Consider the following 22768-nt stretch of genomic DNA (forward strand, 5'->3'; position numbering starts at 1 on the left):
CCATTGGCCACAGTTGAAAGCTCGCCGGACCAAGTAGAATGCCATCCAGCCAGTGGCCAAAACAGTTTTTAATAAATCTGACCACAGTAGCCTGCAACAGCAACCTCTACATGTTGGTGACCTAGGATGTCGACAACATAGTGCACATGACTACACTTGATCAATTTTCCAGACCTCGCGGGGACCGAAAAATTGTCCGAAAAATCGGTACTGTCCGAAAAACTCGTTCACACAAAAATAAAATTTATTAGGCTTAGAGAGGCATAAAAATCTCTAATAATGTCCTGCTTTATACTACGCTTGAAGGTGATCAGGCTTGCGCAAGACTGACGTCGTCTTCGTATGCAGTCGACAAGAGTGTCACCGCGTTGGCGTTCTCCATTGCTGGAGATCGCCATGGAGATTGAAGAAACAAGCTCCGTTACAGCGCCTCCTCGCTGCCAGTTACTTGGCTCTTGTGGCACAGGAGGTGGCGCTGATTACACAAATGCGGAGCCGCACAAACATGCACAAAGATGCGACGTCTCCGAGACACACTTGCTCTGTAGACACAACACATGCAAAACAGCAACCGAAACTTAAGAAAAAAAACAAGAACTGGTCTCGCATTCAGTGATTATGATGATAGTGCTGACCGAAAAAATAAAGAAAAACGAAAAAGTGCCATCCCCTAGAGCGTTTTGTCAGCTAAGGAAGAGCGGGCATGGCCTCCGAGACTGAGGACATGGCGCACACTCTCTATCCATAGCAACAAGGAGGTTACAAAAGAAATCCTGGAGTGGCAGCTCTCGCAGATTCTTACCAGCAGAGGTGAAGACAGCGTTTGCCCCTACTCCACCTTTGAAAGCGTGCTGATTTACACCGAGAACAGCCGCAGTTCAGCTGTGCTTGATCAATTAATATAAATGTTGAACTAATTGGAAAATAATAGAATGTTGTTTGGGCTAAAGTATTGCTATAGGCTGAGTAGTAACATCCTCATCTCCCATACAAGTTGCCAAGACCTTCAAGCTTCAACCTAAACTCAGCGACACAGACAGGCACATCGAAAAGCATCTGTATCGCAAAATTGGCCTTGTGAAAGTCATTGAAAGTGAGAAGAAAACGCTTCCTGTTCTCCGCCAAATGCCAACATTAATCGATTCCCCTGGTAAGATGGCAGCGGCCGGCTTCACCTTCAGGACATCATCTCCACTCCAGAAGTTTTTTTTTTTTTTTTTTAACCTCCTTGCATAGCAAGCGCCTCCCAATCTTGGTGGCTATAGAGCGGGCTACTGGAAGCCGAGCCTGGCCAAACCAGTGAAAAGTCCGAGATGGTGACCTTCGAGATCGGGTAGCGTGGCTCGGAACCAGTGATTTAGTCTGGAAAATCAAACTTCAAGGCCTAAATTTGTCTGAAAAATCGGTCGCGAAAATGCATTAGCTCTATGGGAACCCTGATGGTGCATTTGTTAATTCCAGAATATCTAACAAGTTTGAATTTTTGGAGTCCAAAAAATCGGTCGGTGACTGTACATGGCAAACTGACCTGTTGGTTCCACGAGCTTGAGCTGGCAGGTATGAGGGCGGTTTAATAAGAGAAAGTGGCACCACTTGCTCGGTCCACAGTTGGGTCTTCTATGACCGCTACAATTAAAGTTACAAATTTATAGTGGCCTGCATGGCTCTTGTTTGGTGCTGCTACTTCGACCTGGAGTCTTGTTGCCTCAAATGGTGGTCTTTGATTGGGTTTAGCTCTGGAAGTGGTTATCTGCATTTGCTATGGGAACGGAGCTCTGCCCCATATGCGACCAAAAAAATCGAAGTGAGATCCTTTCCAAGGTAGTGTTGGCCACAACTGAGAGTGCATTGAAGCTGGAGTATGGGCCAAACTCCAGCTTTGAGATATTGCAACCAAATGAAAAAATGCTTAACCTTGCACTCGGCCGCGCAACGCTTGAAACAGCGAAGCTGGGCGATCGTAGCCCTGCATTTTCCGGAACTGCGCGCGAACTTTTCATCTTATTACTCATGATGATGATAATGTCTTTTCGCACGTCTCGGACTTATAGCCGTCACTGCGCGTTGCATAGCGCAGCTTGCAACATCAACACTGCGTTCCAATGCTGACACCGCATTCCAGGAGACCCACTCCGTGAATCCGTCTCTCTCTCTCTCACTCTCATAGCGCGCAAAACCTCTTCACCTCGCAGAGCACGAACCTACGAACGCGCCAGCTGTGGACGAAGAGCGACGACGCTCGAACGCAATCATATGGTTCGCATAAATGCATGTTCTGAAAGCGTGGCTGTATAGCCTAGTGGTTATGACGCTCGCTTTGAGACCGGGGCTACGCGGGTTTGAATCTCGCCTTGGCAAGAAAGTAAATTTTCTTTTCTTTCTTGGCAGTTTCTTGATATGCACCACAAATTACGGCTGGCTTAAACAGCTTCGCTGTTAAAAAAAAATACTGTTTTTCACTGGCTTGGCAGGTTTCCATGTGCACCTCTAGGTCAGCATCAGCTGTTGACCACCATACATAAGTAGTTCTCTGCTAGCTGCTTATTGTACGCACTCCCAGGATTTCCTTTATGTTAGTTCTTTCAGAATGAGGGCTCTCTCACTTTCTTTCTGATGACTCCTGGTTGTCTATTTGCACTTTCAGTTACCCTGTATTTGGTTGCCAACTTCTTGACTTCTTCTTCCATTCCGTGTCAACGCCTTTCAGGTACAGATAGTTGTGCACTTTAGCTGCCCATTTATTTTGATCCATGCTCCCGAGTCTCTTCAAAAGTAATTTTGCTCTAGGCTTCTCTAACTTCAAACAAGGCCCAACCCATGTTGCCCTGCAATGCCTCATTTGTGCTTTTACCGTGGGCTACCAAAGCCAACCGGCCAACTGAACTTTGGGTAACTTCCAATCCCGACAAGATACCCGATTTTAAGCACAAAATGGCATTTGCGAACATTAGCGCTGGCACTGTTACTCCTTTCTGGATCCCATGCACCACCTCATATTTATTGTGGCCCCAAAATGTTCTCTGTTTCATTATGGCTGTATTCTGCTTCCCCATTATTTTCAAATTATCTTGTCGGGTGCTTGAGTAACTCTTTCCTTTGTTTTTGTATACACGGAGGTATTTATATTGCTTGACCATGGGTATGCCTTCTGCAGTCTGCCCGAGGTGGCTGGTGCGTCTGCGCGTTTGGGAGCAGTGTGTATATTGTATCTCGCTGTCTTTCGAATACAAGTTGTTAGTAGTAGTGCCTGTGACGTGTGTCTGGTGCATCTTTTTTGTGATTGTGCCTTCGCAATACACAATTATAGCACTCTTCAATGAAGCACACTAGACATACTGGTTTATTGTGGGCGAACTTGTGCCTGAAAGCTCAAGACTAAAACACATTCACACAGTTTGCAAGCAGAGTTATAACAGGATCCTGTTCCACAGTCAACCACGTCCCTAGACTAACACACGTGCAGTCGCGTGCACGTGCACGTGCTCGCCATGCGTGAGGCGTTGCTGGCGCTCTTCTAACGGTGGTGCGATGTGACGCATGTGGACAATAACTGGCATGTGGAGAGATCTCTGCGGTACTATGTCGGCAAACACCTACTAACCCAACAACCAGTCCTCCTGCTTTTATAATGTCAGATCCGTAGAAAATAATTTTTATGCTTCTGCCGCTGGTAAACAGCAGCTCTGCAATGTGCCTTTCTATGTCCTAGCCGTTTCACTATGTTCTGTGTTTAAAAGGTGTGAACACTGGACTCACATTGACAGAGATTAATTCAGTTTATTATATGAGTGGCTGGCACACAAGATTTGGGGTGGCACATAACAATAGAGGGGATGGACTGAAGTGGGAGCCCAGAAAATCCATGAAGGAGCAGGAGGAACTTCATCTGCTCGAAGACTACATTAAAAAGAAAAATGTGAGGACAGCTTTTGGAAAGAACACTTGCCATGGCTTGGCACATTGAAGCTCTGCTTTGGTGGGTAGCACCATGTGTGGGTGCTTCTCGTAGCATGCTTTTTTGGAGCCAAGCAATCAACCTACAACCAAGTCTCTTCAGATGTGACGTAGTCCTTTGAGGTTGTCTGGTATTTATTTATTTATTTATTCAAAATACCCCTAAAGGCCCTCAAAGAGGGTATTACATAAGGGGACATATTGCAGTGACATGTGAATAATAACATAGTGAGTGAAAAAAAAGAAAAAGAAACGCGATCATGAACATTGTCTGATATACAGCGGGTAAGTGAGTAGCAAAAAGAAATAAATACAGTGGGTACGTGGAATAGGAAAACAAGAACAAAGACAAAAGAGAATATATATGCAAAGCCACAATATATTATAATTGGAAATTCTCAGCAATTAGAAAAAAAAAACATAGCATATTAGTCAGCTACAAGGTGACAACAAGAATACACAAACTTAAAATACAGAAAATACAGAGCGCTTGCTAAAATACACAAAAACTCATAAAAAGAATACAGATGCGATATTCCAAGTGAAAAATGGCTACGAACTGGTACAGGAAAAAAATAAATCGATTAGGTCGGGCAGTCCGTTTAGGCAATGCGCTCAGTGCGTAGCAGCTCCTGAAATTTTGCTATGTTAGTCTCAGTAGCTACATGCGATGGTAGGTGGTTCCACTCAATGATAGTGCGTGGTATGAACGAATTAGCAAAGCGATGAGTGTGACATGTGGGTCGTTTTACTTTATACTGATGATCGCGGCGAGGGAAAGTGACTGCAGGCGCTTGAAATAAATCGCCAGAAAGGATTGGATGATGATAAAGTTTATGAAAAAGCGAAAGGCGGGCTGCTTGGCGACGATGCGATAAGCTTTCCAATTCGGCGCGATCTCTTAGTGCAGTGATGCTCGAATGACGTGAATAATCTGAGAAAATGAAGCGCACAGCACGGTTTTGCAGGGATTCGATATTCTGAATAAGATAGGCTTGAAGTGGTTCCCAAATAGCTGAAGCGTATTCAATTTTCGGACGAACCAGTGTTACATAAGCGAGCTTTCTTATATGTGGAGGGGCATTTTTTAGAGAATGTTTGATAAAACCGAGTGAACGATTAGCTGCAGCAAGAATGACGTCAGTATGATAATGCCACGCAAGATCTGATTGAAAGTGGATACCCAGGTATTTATAAATAGTAGCAAGTTCTATTTCGACATTATTTAAAGCGTACGATGTTGGTATACGGGCACTACGTTGAGTAAATGACATTAATTTAGTTTTGGATTCATTCAGTGACATTAACCATGTAGAACACCAAGTATTAATACTGACAAGGTCGGATTGAAGGAGTTCACGATCGGTATTACTGGATATATTACGGTATAGCACGCAATCATCGGCGAATAGTCTAATACGGGAGGACACATTATTAGGCAAGTCATTAATATAAATTAGAAAAAGTAATGGGCCTAAAACGCTACCCTGAGGGACACCTGAGGTTACGTTCACATAAGTAGAATGAGAGTTATTAACGACTGTGTACTGTGTTCTGTGTGACAGGAATTCTTTAATCCACGAGATAATATCAGGGTGTATGTTAAGCTGGGTTAATTTTAGTATGAGCCTGTGATGGGGAACGCGATCGAAAGCTTTTGAATAATCCAGAAAGATGGCATCAACTTGGAAACCAGAATCCAGTGCCGAGTGCAAGTCATGTGCAAAACCAGCAAGCTGAGTGTCACATGAGTATCCTTTGCGGAAACCGTGCTGTTGCTTAAAGATGATACTGTGCTCCTCAAGATAGTTGATGATTTGAGTGTAGATAACGTGTTCCAAAAGTTTGCAGATTGTATTAGTTAAAGAGATTGGGCGATAGTTGAGGGGCAAGGAGCGATCACCGGACTTAAAAATGGGAACTACTCTGGCCACCCGCCAGTCGTGAGGGATGGTATGAGATGTTAATGATTGCGAGAAAAGGGCACACAGAATGGGCGAGAGGCTCGGTGAAATATTTTTTAGTATCTTGTTGTTCAACCCGATATGGTCGGACGCGGAAGAGAGCTTAAGATTGTTTAATAATGAGCAAATTCCCCCCTCTCTGATAGTAATTGCAGGCATCGTTATGTCAGTGCGATTACCAATGAGAGGGCTGGACGTTAAATCCTCACGCGTAAAAACAGAGGAAAAAGCATTATTTAGTAATTGCGCGCTTTCCGAGTCGGATACAAATTCGCCATTAAGATTAGTAAGGGCAATCTCAGGATGGCTGCGTGGGTTAAGAACACGCCAAAAACGTCTCGGGTTATTTATGAGAAGAGAAGGAAGATCGTTTCCAAAAAAGTTACGTCTCGTGGTTTTTAGCAGGGATTGGTATGCTTTTTCGCATAAATGGTAGCGTTTCCACGATTCCGATAGACGATTTTTGTCAGCGTTTCTATAGAGCCGTTTTTTCTTATTGTTGAAGCGCCGGAGCCGATCGTTGAACCACGGTGTCGAGTTGAAACACTTTATTTTTGCGACTGGAATGTGCATGTCTATCAAATTGATAAGCGTGTTTTTTAACCATGTCCAGTTTTCTTCGACTGACTGCCTTGAGTAAACGGCTAGGAATTCATTAGAAAAAGCTAATAACTCTGAATTGATTATATCGAAGTTAGCTTTCTTGTAACATCGAATATACTTGTTAGTAACATGACCTTTCTTAGGTAAGACTGAAAGGTTGCCGATTATAATGTCGTGATCGGACAAACCATCCATGTGGGACAAGTCAAGGCAAATTGCAGGATGATTTGTTAGAAAAAGGTCGAGAATATTAGCAGACGAAGCAGCCTTACGCGTGGGATTAGTGATGAGCTGTGTTAACGAAAAGTCAAGACAGGTTTGAAGAAAACAGTGCTCCTCTGTTAGGGTAGGGGCAGCGGATAAGATTGGCCAGTTAATACAAGGAAAGTTAAAGTCACCGAAAATCAGCAAAATATAGTTTGGAAAGCGATTAACAAGAACACAGAGAATTCTTTGAAATTCTTCAGAGAAAGTGGGACTCATGTTAGGCGGTCGATAAAATACACCAATCAACAACTGGCTGAAGTCGCATTTCACAGTGACCCATACGCATTCTAAAAAAGTGTCTATTGGAACATTTCCTGACATGAACTCTTTTTTAACTGCTAACAGAACGCCACCGCCTTTTTTGTGCTTACGATCACAGCGAAAAATCACAAACGAGGACCAACTGTTAAAAATATGTGCGTCGGACACTGTTTCGTCAAGCCAAGTTTCAGTAAGTACGACTAAAGACGCTGAGCATGAATCAATGATGGATGATAAAGCAATAGATTTGGGGAGCACACTTCTGATATTGGTAAATAAGAAGGTAATGTCACCATCACGTGTATTTTTGTCTTGAGATGATGTAGTCCGAGTGAAACGAGAGAATGACTTTGCATTGCGTGTGCATCAATCGCTATCGGACCGTGTTACACGTGTTGCGCGATCGGCCTCCGAGTCCCACTCGTAAGTTTCACTGTTGATGAAAAGCTTGTTGAATATCAGACGGATCCTATCGCCTTCTTTTCTTACTGTTTTGGAAAACTGCAAGAGCTTACGCCGTTTCACTCGCACTGCTTCAGAAAAGTCACGTGAAACACTGAAAGCAGTGTTTTTCAATTTGTATCCATGACCTAGCACTACCTCGATTTCCTTGTCGTTGAAAAATTTTGCGATTAAAGGACGGGTTTTTCCCGAAGAAAAACGCCCTAACCGATGAGCCCTAGCAACCGAAGAAACGGTTATGCCTAATTTGCTACTGCAGAAATCCAACACAAGTTGCTCGCAAGTTTCCCTTTTCTCATTTTTATCGGTATCAGAAATTCCAAAAAACAATAAGTTGCATCTTCGTGAGCGATTCTCCAAGTCGTCCACTTTGTCTGGAATTCTGGAGATGTTACCCGAGTGGCTTGTGGCCGCGCCAACCGTGATCCCCCGAGATACTTGGGCCTCAACGTTGGACATACGGGTCATAATGGTACTAAGGGTTTCGCTGTAGTTGGTCGAAGGCGTACGATCAACAACCGCTGCTACTTTGGCTTCCAACTCAGACAGGCGCCGAGAAACTGTTTCGAGTTCATTTTTCAAGGTGGCGTGAAGCTGCAATGCCTTATTGACGCTCTCAACAACATTGGCGCTGGTGGCATCAAGCCTTAAAATGGTGTTGACGACGAGCTCAAGTTTTTCTTCTTGAGGTTTCGTCATAGGCCCAGGGTTCAGCTCTATGTCGCCACAGAGAAATAAGAGACGCCACAGGTGCGTCACAAACACACGAAAACGTTTACAGGTATCAGGTGGCCACGACACCGCAATAAGCCATACGTCATTGTCACGATAGCTGGAAACATCGTACAGACTGACCTGCAGAAGCACCAAACATGAGCGTGGCATCCCGGGTGAAGCGATGCCGTGGCCTGTGGATCCAACGAGGTGTGCGCGCTCTTGTAGGAAGCGGTCAGCTGACATGGTTCCTTGTTGACAGCCCATGGACGCTGCCCCGCTCACCAACGGAACGGACGAACCAGCTGCACTTAGAAAAGGGCCGCAAGTCCAATCCGTCGCACAGTTCACACAGATGCGCGGACAAGCAGATTGTTCCACCGGAGATGCGTCCAAGGTGACCGGGTCGGCAGCTATCGGCGAGCCGAGAGCACCAAGCAGGAACACCTGCAGAAGCACCAAACATGAGCGTGGCATCCCGGGTGAAGCGATGCCGTGGCCTGTGGATCCAATGAGGTGTGCACGCTCTTGTAGGAAGCGGTCAGCTGACATGGTTCCTTGTTGACAGCCCATGGACGCTGCCCCGCTCACCAACAGAACGGACGAACCAGCTGCACTTGGAAAAGGGCCGCAAGTCCAATCCGTCGCACAGTTCACACAGATGCGCGGACAAGCAGATTGTTCCACTGGAGATGCGTCCAAGGTGACCGGGTCGGCAGCTATCGGCGAGCCGAGAGCACCAAGCAGGAACACCTGCAGAAGCACCAAACATCAGCGTGGCATCCCGGGTGAAGCGATGCCGTGGCCTCCATGGAGCCTCCATGCATGGAGTCAAATCGTCGCTCAACTTCTTCATTGTTGCCAGATCCACTAGTTGTCCCGGTTGCTTCATTTGTGGCATTTTCATATGCTGCGGGGGTTTGTCTAGCCACTGTTGATTGAGTGATGGGTATTTGTCTTTGCTTATGGGTTTCTGGTAGGCACAATTCCTTCTGAGGACATTGTTGCCAGCCTGGATTCCTATGGCCTGTTGTAAACCCACTCATTTACTGTTTCTTTAACCTGCACTCCACTTTTCATTGGCTGGACTGTCATGCTCTGTCGTTATTTATGCTTAAAATATTGTTGGCTTCCAAGTTACGGTAGAAAACCATGCCTTTTCCCAACTTTAGAGTGCACCTCTTAAGCGCCTGTTCCTGTAGTGAGTGTCAGCGTCCCTCATAACCAAGCGGATGAGCACAGCGAAGGATGAAAGAGCAAACGTGGAGCGAAAAGGAGGAGGGTGCAGCGGAACCATGAGGCAGAAAGAGGAGGAAAGAGAGTATGGCAAAAGCATGAGAAGAAAAGCATAGTGCTGCGCCAGACGGGCTCTGCGGTGACGTTGGCTACCAGATGGCGCCAGAGTAGCACACGTCTGTTGACCGATGATGCCACCTATACCATATATTGTCTGTCTGCGGTAGCTGCTGTGAATTGCTCCCAAACGTCCCCCATGCGATGCCTCTCGTGATCTCCCAATTAGCAAGGCCACTGTCAAGAGTCAAACTGTCAGATTGTCTGCACCAGCCAATATATCGCAAAATGAAAATGCATAAAGAGCTGCGCTCAAATTTTGCATTATGGAGTATCGTAATAAAGGGGAACATTTTAGTTATATTGATTTCAGCTGAACTGAAATACAGTTGAACCCACTTATAACAATGTTCAAGTGCCAAGAAATTCCCATTGTTATAACCAGGTAACATAAAAAAAAGCAAAGGTGACAAGCATTCAAACATTTGAATTAAACAAAGAGAAGGATAGTCCAACCCACTTATAACATTACTGGTTTTAACAATACTACTCGGATGTAACAGTGAACAGCTGCTGCACTGTGAACTTTTGTTCGTGTTCTGTGATAAAATATACCACTTACTACAATGTTTTCATGCCGCAATATTGCCTATGACAATTAAATCTGGCTACTGGGTGTCTGTGGCGAAAAGAAAAGGAATGCGAAATCCAGAAAAAGAACACAAGCGGCTTCGCCATACCCATCTTTGTGCTGTGGACCCTGCATGGCATGCCTTCCTAGCCCCTCTCCCATCTCTCTTGTAACTCTCTGACGTCTTTGAGAGGGTGAAAGGGAAATGGGAGAGGAGCACGTGAGGCCGGCAATGTGAGGAAGATGTGCCACGCAGGGTTCAAGATGCAAAGGCAGCTGTGGCAAAGCGGATCACGTTTTAATGCGTTCGCATTCTTTGGGTACTGCCGCACTTTCCGGGGGCTATCTATCTTAGTTTGTTTGTATATGTGTATGTTTGTATCTAACCATTTTCCCGCCTACCTGGATCACTGGGTAGTCCGTGGTCGAATTGTTAGTGCATCGAGCTGCTATGCTGAGGTAACAGGGTGCGAAACCAACCATCAGACCAACTTGGGTCGCTGAGTATGTGCCAATGTGTACATACGGGCCGCTCTTCAACGAACCTTTTTTCACGCTGACATGGGTCACAATAGATGCGGGACTGAGTTGGCACCGCTGTTTGAAGACACTCTGTGATGCAGACTTGGAACACTGGGTAAGTGCCACTCGATCTGTGCTGGGGGGGGGGGGGGGGGGTATTCTGTAAGAAACTAGTGGACTGTCCATTTCGGCTGTCGGTCCAGCTGCATGAGCGAGAAGGAGACTGAACAGTCCACTAGGTGGACTCTTACAGAATGAATATCTTTGATGCCAACTTGGGTCACTGGGTATATGCCAGTAGGTGTGTGCCACTCTTGAGGGAAGGTCTTTGGTATCTGCCACTGGGAATGTGCCGCTCTACAAAGACTAGAAAGATCCCTTAAATTTCTCCGATTCTGAGGGGAATTGAGCCCACGTCACAAGGGTTCCTCAAGGAACAAATGCACTATGTATGCGCTGCTTTTCGGTGAACACCTTTCACGCAAACGCTTTAGCAAGCTGTGCCATGAATGCACTGGGTGTGTGTGCCGCTTTTCAAGCGAAGCTTGTTTTAAGGTACAGATTTCGGCAGCGTCCTTGTACGTAAAAAACTATCATCATCAGCATTGGCTAGAGTGTCGTCGTCTTCTTCCGCTGCTGGCTCGTTGGTGCCCCTCGGTTTACGCTCGTGCTTGAGCTCAGCATGCGCTCGTGCCACTGCTCCCGCATTCGTCCTTGTCGTCTGCTTCCACAGCAGGCTGCGTTGCCGCTAATCATTCCAGCGTAGAATTTCACTTCTCTTCTGTTGTTATAATGGGGAGGCCGCATTTACGGGGGTATGAGCCATTGCTTAAGGGAGTATGAGCCATTTATAGTCTTACGTAATGGACAGATTTAATTTTGAAGCAATTTAATTTCGAGAAATCGCAAGTGGCTTTAACAGGTGAATGCTGCTAACCACGCCGCCGAGCAAACTCAAGACATCGAACGCAAGCGACAATGGCGGACTGCGGGCGCAGTCAGTGACGTCATTCTCTCCGTCGCAACCATCTCATCATGGTTAGTTTAGGTGCACCCAGGACAAGCTTCGCTTATCGCCATTTTCCGGTAGGGGAAGGGTTGGTTAGTTTTTAAGGAACCTCTCACTAACTGGGGGGGGGGGTCACTGAGTGTGTGCCACTGAGTGCGTGGCAAGTTAGGGATAAATTCTCAGTGTTCGCAGGCATCGGCATGCCACGCTTCTCGTCTCGGAGGCCACGTGCGTACTTCTCGGCGGTGCCACTAGATGGCAGGGCACGTCCAGAAAGAAGCATGCGAGAGAAGCCAAGTGGACACATCATGTCCTTCTCCACTTTCGCACGCACTGGTGTGCCATTGATTTCGGATGTCATATGAAATGGCGCCGAGTGTTCTTGGGGAAGCGCGAAAGAGGAGTCGCTCTGCAGTACACGCTTCATACATAACTCGCTTGGACAGTGGCAATACGTTGTGTCGTTACGATATTGATTTAATGTTAACGCATTACCATCGGCAGTCATCGTGAGGTGGGTCCTGCTGCAATTTTTTTTTCTTCAGGACAAGGCGATGAAGGTGTGCTGTGTGAGGTGTGCGGCACAGAGGCGGGTGTAGCAAAGGCGGCTTGCTTTTTTTTTCTTCTAGGATTTTGCTTTCTTCTTTATTTCGGCGCATGCACCCAGGAGCTATATTTAATTGTTATAACTGATAACGGGAGCGTGGCAGCACTGGGGCGGTATTCTGTAAGAGTCTACCTAGTGGACTCTCCATTTCGGCGACCGTTGATTCGCTGCTGATTGACGTGCAGGAAGGGGACTGGCTGGCACCTTCCTTCACGTCAAGCAGCAGCGATTTAATGGTCGCCGAAATGGCGAAATGGACAGTCCACTAGGTAGACTCTTCCAGAATACCGCCCCTGTAGCAAGCGATTTATTTTGCCATATAACACACAAAGTTGACGGTGCATCCACTGCTCATTGTTATATCCAATATATTGTCGAAACTGGTATTTTTATAAATGGGTTTGACTCTTTGCTTGTACGAAATATGGATGCAGCTTGCTAGCACAAGGAAGATGGCATAGTAGGCGGCACGCCAGTTGCACGGAGTCATCCGCATCATGTTTCAAAGCAGCGGCTCTGGTTTTTACCCAGCAGATTTTGTACACGCATCGGGGAAAGCTGTCTGCCCTGCTGTTATTGTGCACCATACTGAACCTTCAGAATGCTGCTTGGTATTGTCTGTCTTCTACTGCATGGTTGTGCGAAGGTGCTGGAAATATTTTTATTGGAAAAATAAATAAGAAGTTTCTTGTTGCGTATTTGGGTAATGATTACTGTGGTCTCGCATTTTTTTTCTTCTCTATTTGTGATGGCACACGGAAACAGACACAGGTTTGTTGCTGCCAAACTAACTATGCAGTGCATAGTTAGGGTGCATTCTCACCAGGTACTTGCTACTAACCAGGTTTCACAAACCAGAAATATTTCCGAGGCATTTTACATCTGTGAGGATAATGGTCAGTGTGGCTTGCCTGTGTGGTTGGAGTGTGAAATAAGCTTTTCTTTTACCCCCGTGTCGGTTCAAATTTTTTTTGCTCTTGCTGCTTTTTTGCACTTTTTTATGACTCCATTGTTTTGCTATAAACTGCCTCCTTTTAGAATAAATGTTCAGTGACAGCACTGATCTGCTCCTTTCATGTCATGTTCTGGCTTGTGCATCCTGCCACGAGTGTATTCACCAACTTTTCCAGTTTTCAACCTTATTGTAACGGAGCTGAAAGTTGGGCAAGTGCAATTTTTTTCCTTTGCTGTTAAACATTGCAACAGATGACGATAACATCAGCGTGCTGCTGACACGCTGCATTATTTCAAGGTGCTGACAACAGTAACATCCTCTTTATGCACAGATGGCTTGCTGGTGCCCGATATTGCACGCACAGCATCACTGGTCCGCAAGGCCAGCTACCGGGACTACCGGCTGAACCAACGCCGCTACCACTGTCGCCTGTTGCAGGACATCTTAGTGTCACGCAAGGCAAGTGCTTCGCCAACCTCACTCATCACCTTGTTTAATTGGTTGATTAGGTTTAACATTGCAAGGCGCCAAGCTCGAGAGTAACTCAAGAATTTATTTTTGCATCCTGCCGCAATTAAAACACAGCTGCCACAGTCAAGGCTCGGGCCCATGAACTTAGTGGCAAGATCCCATAGCCACTGCAGTGAGTGACCATCACCTTTGGAGTGGCATCCTCCACATTTAAATATTGCGTCTGGTTCTGCATTTATTGAATGCTTTAAAATGCAACAACTCAGCACCTTAAGAGCGTGTGATAAAACTCTGCTTGTGGCTTGTTTCAGCATCAGGGGTAGCTTTTCATTTGATGACGCTTTCATGCTGATAACTACGCATTATCATGGACCACTTCCACTTTTCATAATTGAGACAACCAAGCACAAGCACACAGTTTAAGCATGCATAATATTGTGACAGAAGCGAGATGGAGGCAAAGGATATATTTACGTAATATATACAAAGAAGGCTAGGGCAAGAGATGTCTGATCCAGCACACGTGCAAGTGTCTTCATCATCGTCTTCGTAGCTCTGCCAAAGCATCGCGTTCATCCATGTATGGATCGCTCCGTAACATCACTCTCTGGCAGCGGAAGCACCTTCTGGCACTTGTTATGAAGGCGAGTAGCTAGAAGAGCAGTATGGCTTCAGCCGGGAAACATGAACAATATCAGTTGGTAGCGAGGAGGTCAAAGAAGCAAGATCCAGGAGTACAATCTTGTAATTGATGTCACTGAGTTGACGAAGAACCTTGTAGGGCCCGGTGTAATGTGAGAGGAGCTTCTCTGATAGGCCAGTGCGGTGGCATGGCGACCATAGGAGGACCAGAGAGCCAGGCACGAAGTGCATGCTTCTGTGTCGGCTGTCGTAACTGGGACTTTTGGGCTGCTTGCAAAGCACAAAGTCGGTCGTGGGCAAGTTGATGAGCTGCACGGGCTCGAGTTGCGACGTCACTGGCGTATTCAGTAGGCAAGTGAGGAGCTGAAGGAAGGAGAGTCTTGAAGGGAAATGCAGGATGTCGGCCAAACAGTAGTTAAAACGGTGAATATCCAGCAGTGTCATGCCATGATGAATTGTACGCAAAGGTAACAAATGGTACATGCAGTCCCAGTCACGGTGATCTGGTGAAACATGCATCGCCAGCATGTCAGTTAGCGTTCGGTTCAGGTGCTCGCTCAATCCATTTGTCTGGGGATGATAAGCGGTGTTGAGCTTATGTTCAGTGGAGCAGACACAAAGGATGTCATCTACCACTCTTGAGAGGAAGTACCTCCTGCGATCGGTGAGGAGCTGTCGAGGGGCGCCATGATGTAGATGTTGTGTAGGAGAAAGTAAGCGATGCCTGTAGAACAGCTTGTCGGCAATGCTCTGGTGATTCCGAAGCGCGTGGTGCAGTCCGTCGCGACGGCAACCCATTTGTTTCCCGAGATGGACGTAGGGAAAGGGCCTCGAAGGTCAAGGCCGACACGGAATAATGGCTCTGCAGGGATATCAATAGGTTGTAGCTGGCCTGCAGGCAGCGCTGAAAGGTGCTTACGGCGTTGGCAGCGTTCACAAGCGGCGACGTCATGGAGCACAGAACGGTACATACCAGGCCAGAAAAACTGATGTCGGATGCGGGCGTAAGTACGCGAGACACCTAGGTGACCGGCAGTTGGTACGTGGTGAAAAAAAAATTAAATTATGGGGTTTTACGTGCCAAAACCAGTTCTGATTATGAGCGTTGTGAAGCTGGTGAAGAACACTGGAACGTAGATGGCGAGGTAGGACAAGCAGAAGCTTTGGGCCATCTGAGCTGATGAGATTACGACGATACAGAACTGTCAAAATATTCTTAGCGATGTAACCACACCACCTTTTTCTTTGGGACCTAACGAATACTATGTGGATTCGGCAAACTCCACGAAAGGTGCTTCTAGTATATACATATTTCTTTTTTGTGAAGACAATTTTTTTCTCACAAAAATAGGATTGATTTCATTGTCCTTAATGCTCGGGCAGCAAAACAGATCTTATTCCATAAAAATTAAAAATTGTTTACCAGGCATACTTGGCCGGACCTATCTGAACACTTCGTCTTATGTACGGCACAAGAACACACGGACAGAAACGGAAGATGATAGGACGGGTGCTGACTTGCAACTGAGAACTTTATAAAGTAAAGGTGCGTTAATTCACAACTCGTTAATTCGAAATTTTGGATAATTCGAAGTAGCCGCCGCAGTCAGTCCAACAATGTATTCAAAGCAATATGTAATGCATCCCGCTAATTCACACTGAAATCCACACCGCCACCGATAATTCAAACTCCACACTATCATGAATAGGGAGAGTTTGAGTGTGCGGGAGCACGTTCGTCACGCTGGTGTTGCTGCTCAGCTTTGCTCTTTCCATCTTAGGTGCCTATTCCTGCGGTGAGCGGTGGCGGCGGCATGTGCCCACGCCGCTTCACCGACGGTCGCAGACAGCCATTTAAAGTGGCACATGGGTTGGGGATCTTCTGCTCATGCTCCGAAGAGAGCAGCCGATGGCATGCGCAGCGATGTTTGAGGCGACAGCATTTCGGCTGCCGCGTTTATAATCTGACGTTTTCGGCACACGGGCGAGCGTTGCTTGTGACCAGTCACGGCTATGCTGCTTTTGCGCTGCGCCAGCCGAAATGCCGTCCCCTCTAAACTTCGACACGCACATTGTCGGCTGCTTTCTTCGGAGCATGTGCAGAACGATCCCCAAACCGACGCTCGGTTTGAATGGCTGTCTGCGACCGTCGGCAAAGCGGCGTGGGCACCTTTTTTCTTCGCGCAATGCATTGTGGGTCGGCACGAAGAATGCGTGATTGGAGCAAGAGCCATCTTGATGTCAGGCACGTCGGACCACGTTGGCCGCGTGTGCATGCCAGCGCTCACGCTACGTCGGACTATATACACGCCTTAACCGAGCAATTTTAGATGCAAAGCATTTCTTGGCGATCATTGGCTACTTTGACAGTATCTATCTATCTATCTATCTATCTATCTATCTATCTATCTATCTATCTATCTATCTATCTATCTATCTATCTATCTATCTATCTATCTATCTATCTAGCCGCCTACGTCTTTGGGCTCTCATGGTCGTTTCGTTAACTTGGTATGTACCAAAATTGGCATACAATAACAAGAGCATATGACGAACATGTATGATACGTCATGACATTCATGACGTGTGTGATATAGGTCATGAAACAGCCATGTTCAGTCATGACCATGACTGAGCAAAAATTACAATGACTCAGCGAAAAAAGATTAACACTCAAAAACCACTCGAATGGGTTCGGACGAGGGCACTATGTGAAGGAAACACTAAAGGATGATGGTAGAAGTCATAATCATGGGCATGACTAAGCAAAAATGACAATGACTCAGCGAAAAAACAAATACTCAAAAACCACTAAAATGGGTTCGGACATGGGCACCAAGTGAAGGAAACATTAAAGGATTCTGGTAGAAGTCATAGTCATTACCATGACTGAGCCAAAATGACAATGACACAGTGAAAAAAAGATTAACACTCAAAAACCACTGAAATGGGTTCGGGCGTGGGTACTAAGTGAAGGAAACACTAAAGGATGCTGGAAATTATTAGGGTAAAGCGGCAACGACGAAGTCATGAAAAAGGCCTAGTCAGCTGCCGGCGATGAGCATGACTGATCTCGCCGTCGGCCGGCGGTCCGTGCAGAAATGACAATGACTCAGCGGAAATTTGAAATTAAAAAACATGGTAATACTCAAAAACCACTAAATGGGTTCGGACGGGGCACTACAAGTGAAGGAAACATTAAAGGATTGTGGTAGAAGTCATAGTCATTACCATGACTGAGCCAAAATGACAATGACTCAGCAAAAAAAAGATTAACACTCAAAAACCACTGGAATGGGTTCAGACGTGGGCACTAAGTGAAGGAAACATTAAAGGATTGTGGTAGAAGTCATAGTCATGACTATGACTCAGCAAAAATTAGAATGACTCAGCGAAAAAAGATTAACACTAAAAAACCAAAATGGTTCTCAATGGTGAGAACCGCAGCGGTGGCCTAGCGGTACAGCATCCGCCTCGTATGTGGGCGGTACTGAGCTCAAATCCCGGTGTCGCCGGGAACCCACCGGTTTTTCTAATGGGTAGAGATGTCCCCTGGCCTGGTGCTTGGCTATTGTGGGGGTTCACATCTGGGGTCTGCCAGCTTTTTTTCTCTGACCTTAATTTGTTCGAATTTTCGTAGCATTGCCGTGCAATTCAAATTGTAATAATGAACACTTAATTTATACACGATCACGTCACGTGCACTCCAAGAATGTTATACAAGAATAAACGTGGTATTCATTAGGGTAGCTGGGGGGCTCCCCACCCCCCCCCCCTCGAAATTTTCTGACGAACCCAACCCCCTTCCCCCTTTTTTGTCACGGAACAGAAAGTTTGTGGAAGTGCGTTCAGAAAGAGTGACATGGATGAAAGGGTAAGCTTGAGTATGAAAGCAAGGCGAGGGCTAGTGGCGGTCCAAGGTGGGAGGAGGGGGTAGGAGGTGTAGGTTTGTCATGGGGTGATCCCCTCCCCCATACACGGAATGTTGTGCCCCACTAGGGCGCTCCTCTACCTCATTCTCGGATCATGTTAGCCATAACTGCTGAGGGGAGATAAGCGCTAAAAAATTCCACACACAGATAAAGATGGGACGAGTGCGTGCATAAAATTAGAGGCATTGTTGTTCTCCACCAGGCCTTCGTGTCGTCGAAGAGCTTCTCATTTCTGGTATTTGACCGAATGGTCGACCGCACTGCGGGGAAGAAAAGCATTCGGGAAATATTGTGATTTGCAAAAACGGGACAAGAAAGCAAGAAAAATGTACAGAATGCTGATTTGCGCAAGGCACAATATATCAAGGACGGGGGTTCTGGGTCAGGGAAGCTAAGTAACCGCCACAACTAACAGATGGGAGGGCAGGTAGGTCAATGGCCTTAAAGTCCACCCAGAAACAGAAATATAGGAATGTTAGGGGCCGCTGAGTGCGACAGTGACTAATGGACATGAATATTAAGAAGCTTGTGGGGTGATGGGTACGAGGGGGCGGAAGGGGGAGGGGCTACCCGCACAAAAGGCATCAAGAACGAAGTTCGCGGATAATTGTGGATATAGGAAGAGCGTCTCGTCACTGCCCAATCGCTCACCACCAGACAGCTGCTGCCAGTCGCCTAGCTGAGGCTCAACTACCATGCCCTAACACGTGCTGCTTGCTGCGGAGAGCCCATCGTAACTAAACGTCTTGGCAATTTTCAGAATAGACCGTGTCAGGAGGCACGACACTTTCAAATCCCTCGGAGTTACTGGCCCTTACTTTACTGCGAACTATGGATGCCATAATTTTCACAAATGCTTCTAACAGGACACAGCCCAGCTTCGGACTGTCAGCCTCATTAATTCCTGAGTGTGATTAAATAACAATATGCGTCGTGTGATGACTACAATACCATGATCGCAAGTTACTTCCAAACATCACTTCAAACAAGTTGATAGCAGGTAACTGAAAGTGAGTGGAACTTGCATCATATATGGTAATATCGAAGTTCTAGCACAAAGCTTCATTCCTGTATATTTAAATATAGTGTCATGTGGTAGTGACGGTGAAGAAAACTGTCGCAAAACTGTGAATGACGAAACGGACTTTATTGGGCGAACCTGTTCCCACAAAAGCAAGTTGCACTCGAAGCATAACGATAGCGGCAAACACGGTCGGCGATCGGCAAAACCTAATCAGCGCTGAAACGCGTCGGCTTTTATACCTGAGTCATCTAAGGTTCCAGAGTAATCCCTGGTGCCCAGGTGTCTTCCAGAAAGTACTAGACAATTCACGTCGCTCATACAATCCGATTACATAAGCGTTGGTGACAACAGACAACGGATAGAAGCATCGAGAAACTTCCGATGCATGCAGGGACGTCCTGCGCCTAGCGATAATGTTTTAACATTTGTTAGCCGGTGAGAAGCAGCCACTGGTGAAAGATAAACAAGTACACGTGTCAATAGAATAATATAGTATGCCCACAACGCCGAAAGCGCTGTTCTCTTTTCCAAGTCATGTACCAGCTATAGGTCATCGACATACATTATATAAATGCATCAATTAATAAATGAAATTTTAGTTGTTTTTCTTAATATCATTTGTAAAGATAGCATAAGGATGATAGTATAATTTGATGCGAAGTGGCTGCACGTCTTAGCAATGAAAAACATTTGTCAGAAGTTACGCAAAGGGTTTCGGCAACGCAAAAATGTGCATCCTCGTTCAGTGCATTCTTGTCCGGGGAGTGCTAAGAGTTTGTCTTTGCGTGGTGTACAACCTCCATATATATATATATATATATATATATATATATATATATATATTAAAACCTCGATAATTCGAACTCGGTTAATTCGAAAATTCGGTTAATTCGAAGAATTTGAGCGGTCCCGTCATTCTCAATGCAAATTCTACCGGATAATTTGAATGGCCCACGCGGCTCTATTTGAATAATTCGAAGTTTCCGGCTAGTAGCAACGTGCGGCGGTTAGGTTAGGGCGCTCCGTACAGTCGCCAACCAATTTTCCGAGCTCGTGGGGACTGAAAAATAGTCCGGAAAACTCGTTCGGCTGAAAAAAAAAAAGTTGGTAGTGCGGCTTAAAAAAATCTCTAATAATGCCCTGCCTCATACTACGCTTGGAGGGGATCGACTTGCTTGGATTTGCGCAGCAATGACGTTGTCTCCGTGTACAGTCGACACGAACGTCACCGCGTTGGCGATCTCCGCCAACGGAGTTCGCCATGGAAATCCAAGAAACAAGCTTCGCACCGCTTAGCTCTCGCGAAGGTACAGGAGGTAGCGCCGATCACTGAGACATGGGTCTCCGAGACACCTGCTCAGTGTACACGCCACGTTCAAAATAGCAACCGAAACTTGAGAGAAAAAAAAAAGACTCACTGAATTAACAAGCGTAGTGTGAGTGCGCACGAACGAGCGCGGCCGCCGCAGCGAGCGAAGGTTCGTGCGGTCTATCGCTTTAACGGAAACTGAGCGTCAGTCTGAGCGGCGAGAGCACAGCGCATACAAAAGGTCAGAGCCGTCTGGAGATCGCTTTCAAGATACAGTGTGCGCGAGAAACCGCTCCGGCGCTAAGTACGCAGCTGTTAGAAAAGTAGAAGTCCCCCCCCCCTTCCCCTCCCTCCCATACCTCCACGGCCTTTCGCACGAGGGAGGAAGTCGCGTTTACGCTCCGCCGTGCGTTCGCTCTCCATGAAAGCGCGCGTCCCCCACGCGCTGCCACTCGCACATACGGCGGGCGCGCAGCGATGATTTTATCGCCCTTGGACTTTCTATGGAACCTCAGGGCGGCGACGCCAACGGCGAAAATCCACTTGAAGCGTAAAAAAACATCCCACAATAACTGGTTACAACGATAGTGCTGAACGCATATACTAAGAAAAAGGAAAAAGAGCAGTAGTCTGGAGCGTTTTGTCAGCCAAGGAAGAGCGGGCATGGCCTCCGAGACTGGAGGATTGGGTGAGCCATAGAGTTTCTAAATAAAAAACCTAGAGGGAAAAGTGGCGCTAGTGTCTACGGGGGTTCTCCTGAACGTCGCCTCAACCTACATGGGAATGATGGGAAGTACAGGCTTCGGATTGACTTCTGTCTTGAAACTGGTGGCGCTTGCATGCGGCGCAGTAAACGAAGCTGTACTAAAACATTTTCTTGCAAAAATTAATTTTATTTATGTTGTGTTTTATATAATGCATAATACATTGAATAAAGTTTGTATGACTTTGAGATTGAAGCATGGTTTACCACCAGGGTATGCATCGTTTTGCCTGATTTAGCGCCATTGAATAATTATTTATTTACTTTCACAGCAGCAATAACAACCGTGCATGTGCTTATATAAAAATACACATCAAACATTTGTGGGAATAAAAATTTTGTATTATGAGAAAAGTGTTGCGCCTTTGAGAGAAATGTTACAAGTGTCGTCTGCTACGACGCCTGCTCGCTGCGAACGCGGGGAAAGTGAACTTTTCTCGCAGACGCACTTGCGTCTGCGCAGACGCACTTGCGAACTCTCTTGCTCTTTCGAAAGGCTGCATCGGCTGTCACGATTGATGAACGTCTTCGAGTACTTTTAAATACATCTGCTGCAGTGCTATCTTGGACGCTTGTGGCCTCTTACGAGCATGCTTCACTATATTTTATGTTGACGTACCGCTTCTTCTGAAGTGCGCGCCAGCAACTGTTATGTCGTGGCTTTGCGCTTACCCGTTTTGCGACAGCAGACTACAGCCAGGAAGCAGCAACCTTTCCTACCACAAGTAAGTCTGTGTTCTACGGATTGTAGCAACTGCGCTTGGAGCAAAACTAGCGAAACCAAAACTGACAAAAAAAATACCTGTAGACTAGTTCGCCAGTCAACAGAATACCAATCCGTAGCCTGTACTTCCCATCATTCCCATGATAGTTGAACGATCGCAGCGCCACATTGCCCTCTAGTTATAGTAATATGAAACTCTATGGGGTGAGCTGTCTATTGATAGAGCTGTCTATTGATAGCACGGGTTCCAATCTTGGAGGCTATACAGCGAGGCACTGGAATCCAAGCCAGTGCAAAATCCAACATGGCGGCCTCCAAGATTGGGTAGCGCGGCTCGGAAAGAGCGATTTAGTCCGCAAAATCGAACTTTGGGGTCTCAATTCGTCCGAAAAATTGGGTGCGAAAATGCATGAACTCAATGGGAACCCTGACGATGCATTTTTGAAGTCCGGAATATCCAGCAAGTCCAAATTTTTGCAGTGAAGCACCACCGCGCCCGCTTTCGCGGCAGTTATCGATTCCGTGAACATCGTCCGCAACTTTGATGAGTGCAGTGCGGGTGATATTTGTATGCTATGTTTTTTGAGCCAGCTGGAGAGCATGGCACTAGGAGCAGCGAACCAGCGTGCCAAGTAATCCCGCATCGGTGATTACATTGAGT

The 22768-nt window shown here is 46.3% G+C and overlaps 1 protein-coding gene across 1 annotated transcript in view; it reads left to right on the forward strand.

The window, feature by feature from the left end:
- LOC119455342 (nuclear factor related to kappa-B-binding protein-like) overlaps positions 1 to 22768 on the forward strand; it is a 199004-nt gene that overhangs the window by 24519 nt on the left and 151717 nt on the right. Inside the window, 1 exon segment of the mRNA XM_049668974.1 lies at positions 13574 to 13701. Within this exon segment, the coding sequence (XP_049524931.1) occupies positions 13574 to 13701 (128 nt within the window).

Source organism: Dermacentor silvarum, chromosome 6 (genome assembly GCF_013339745.2).
Source record: "Dermacentor silvarum isolate Dsil-2018 chromosome 6, BIME_Dsil_1.4, whole genome shotgun sequence".
Lineage (NCBI taxonomy): Eukaryota > Metazoa > Arthropoda > Arachnida > Ixodida > Ixodidae > Dermacentor > Dermacentor silvarum.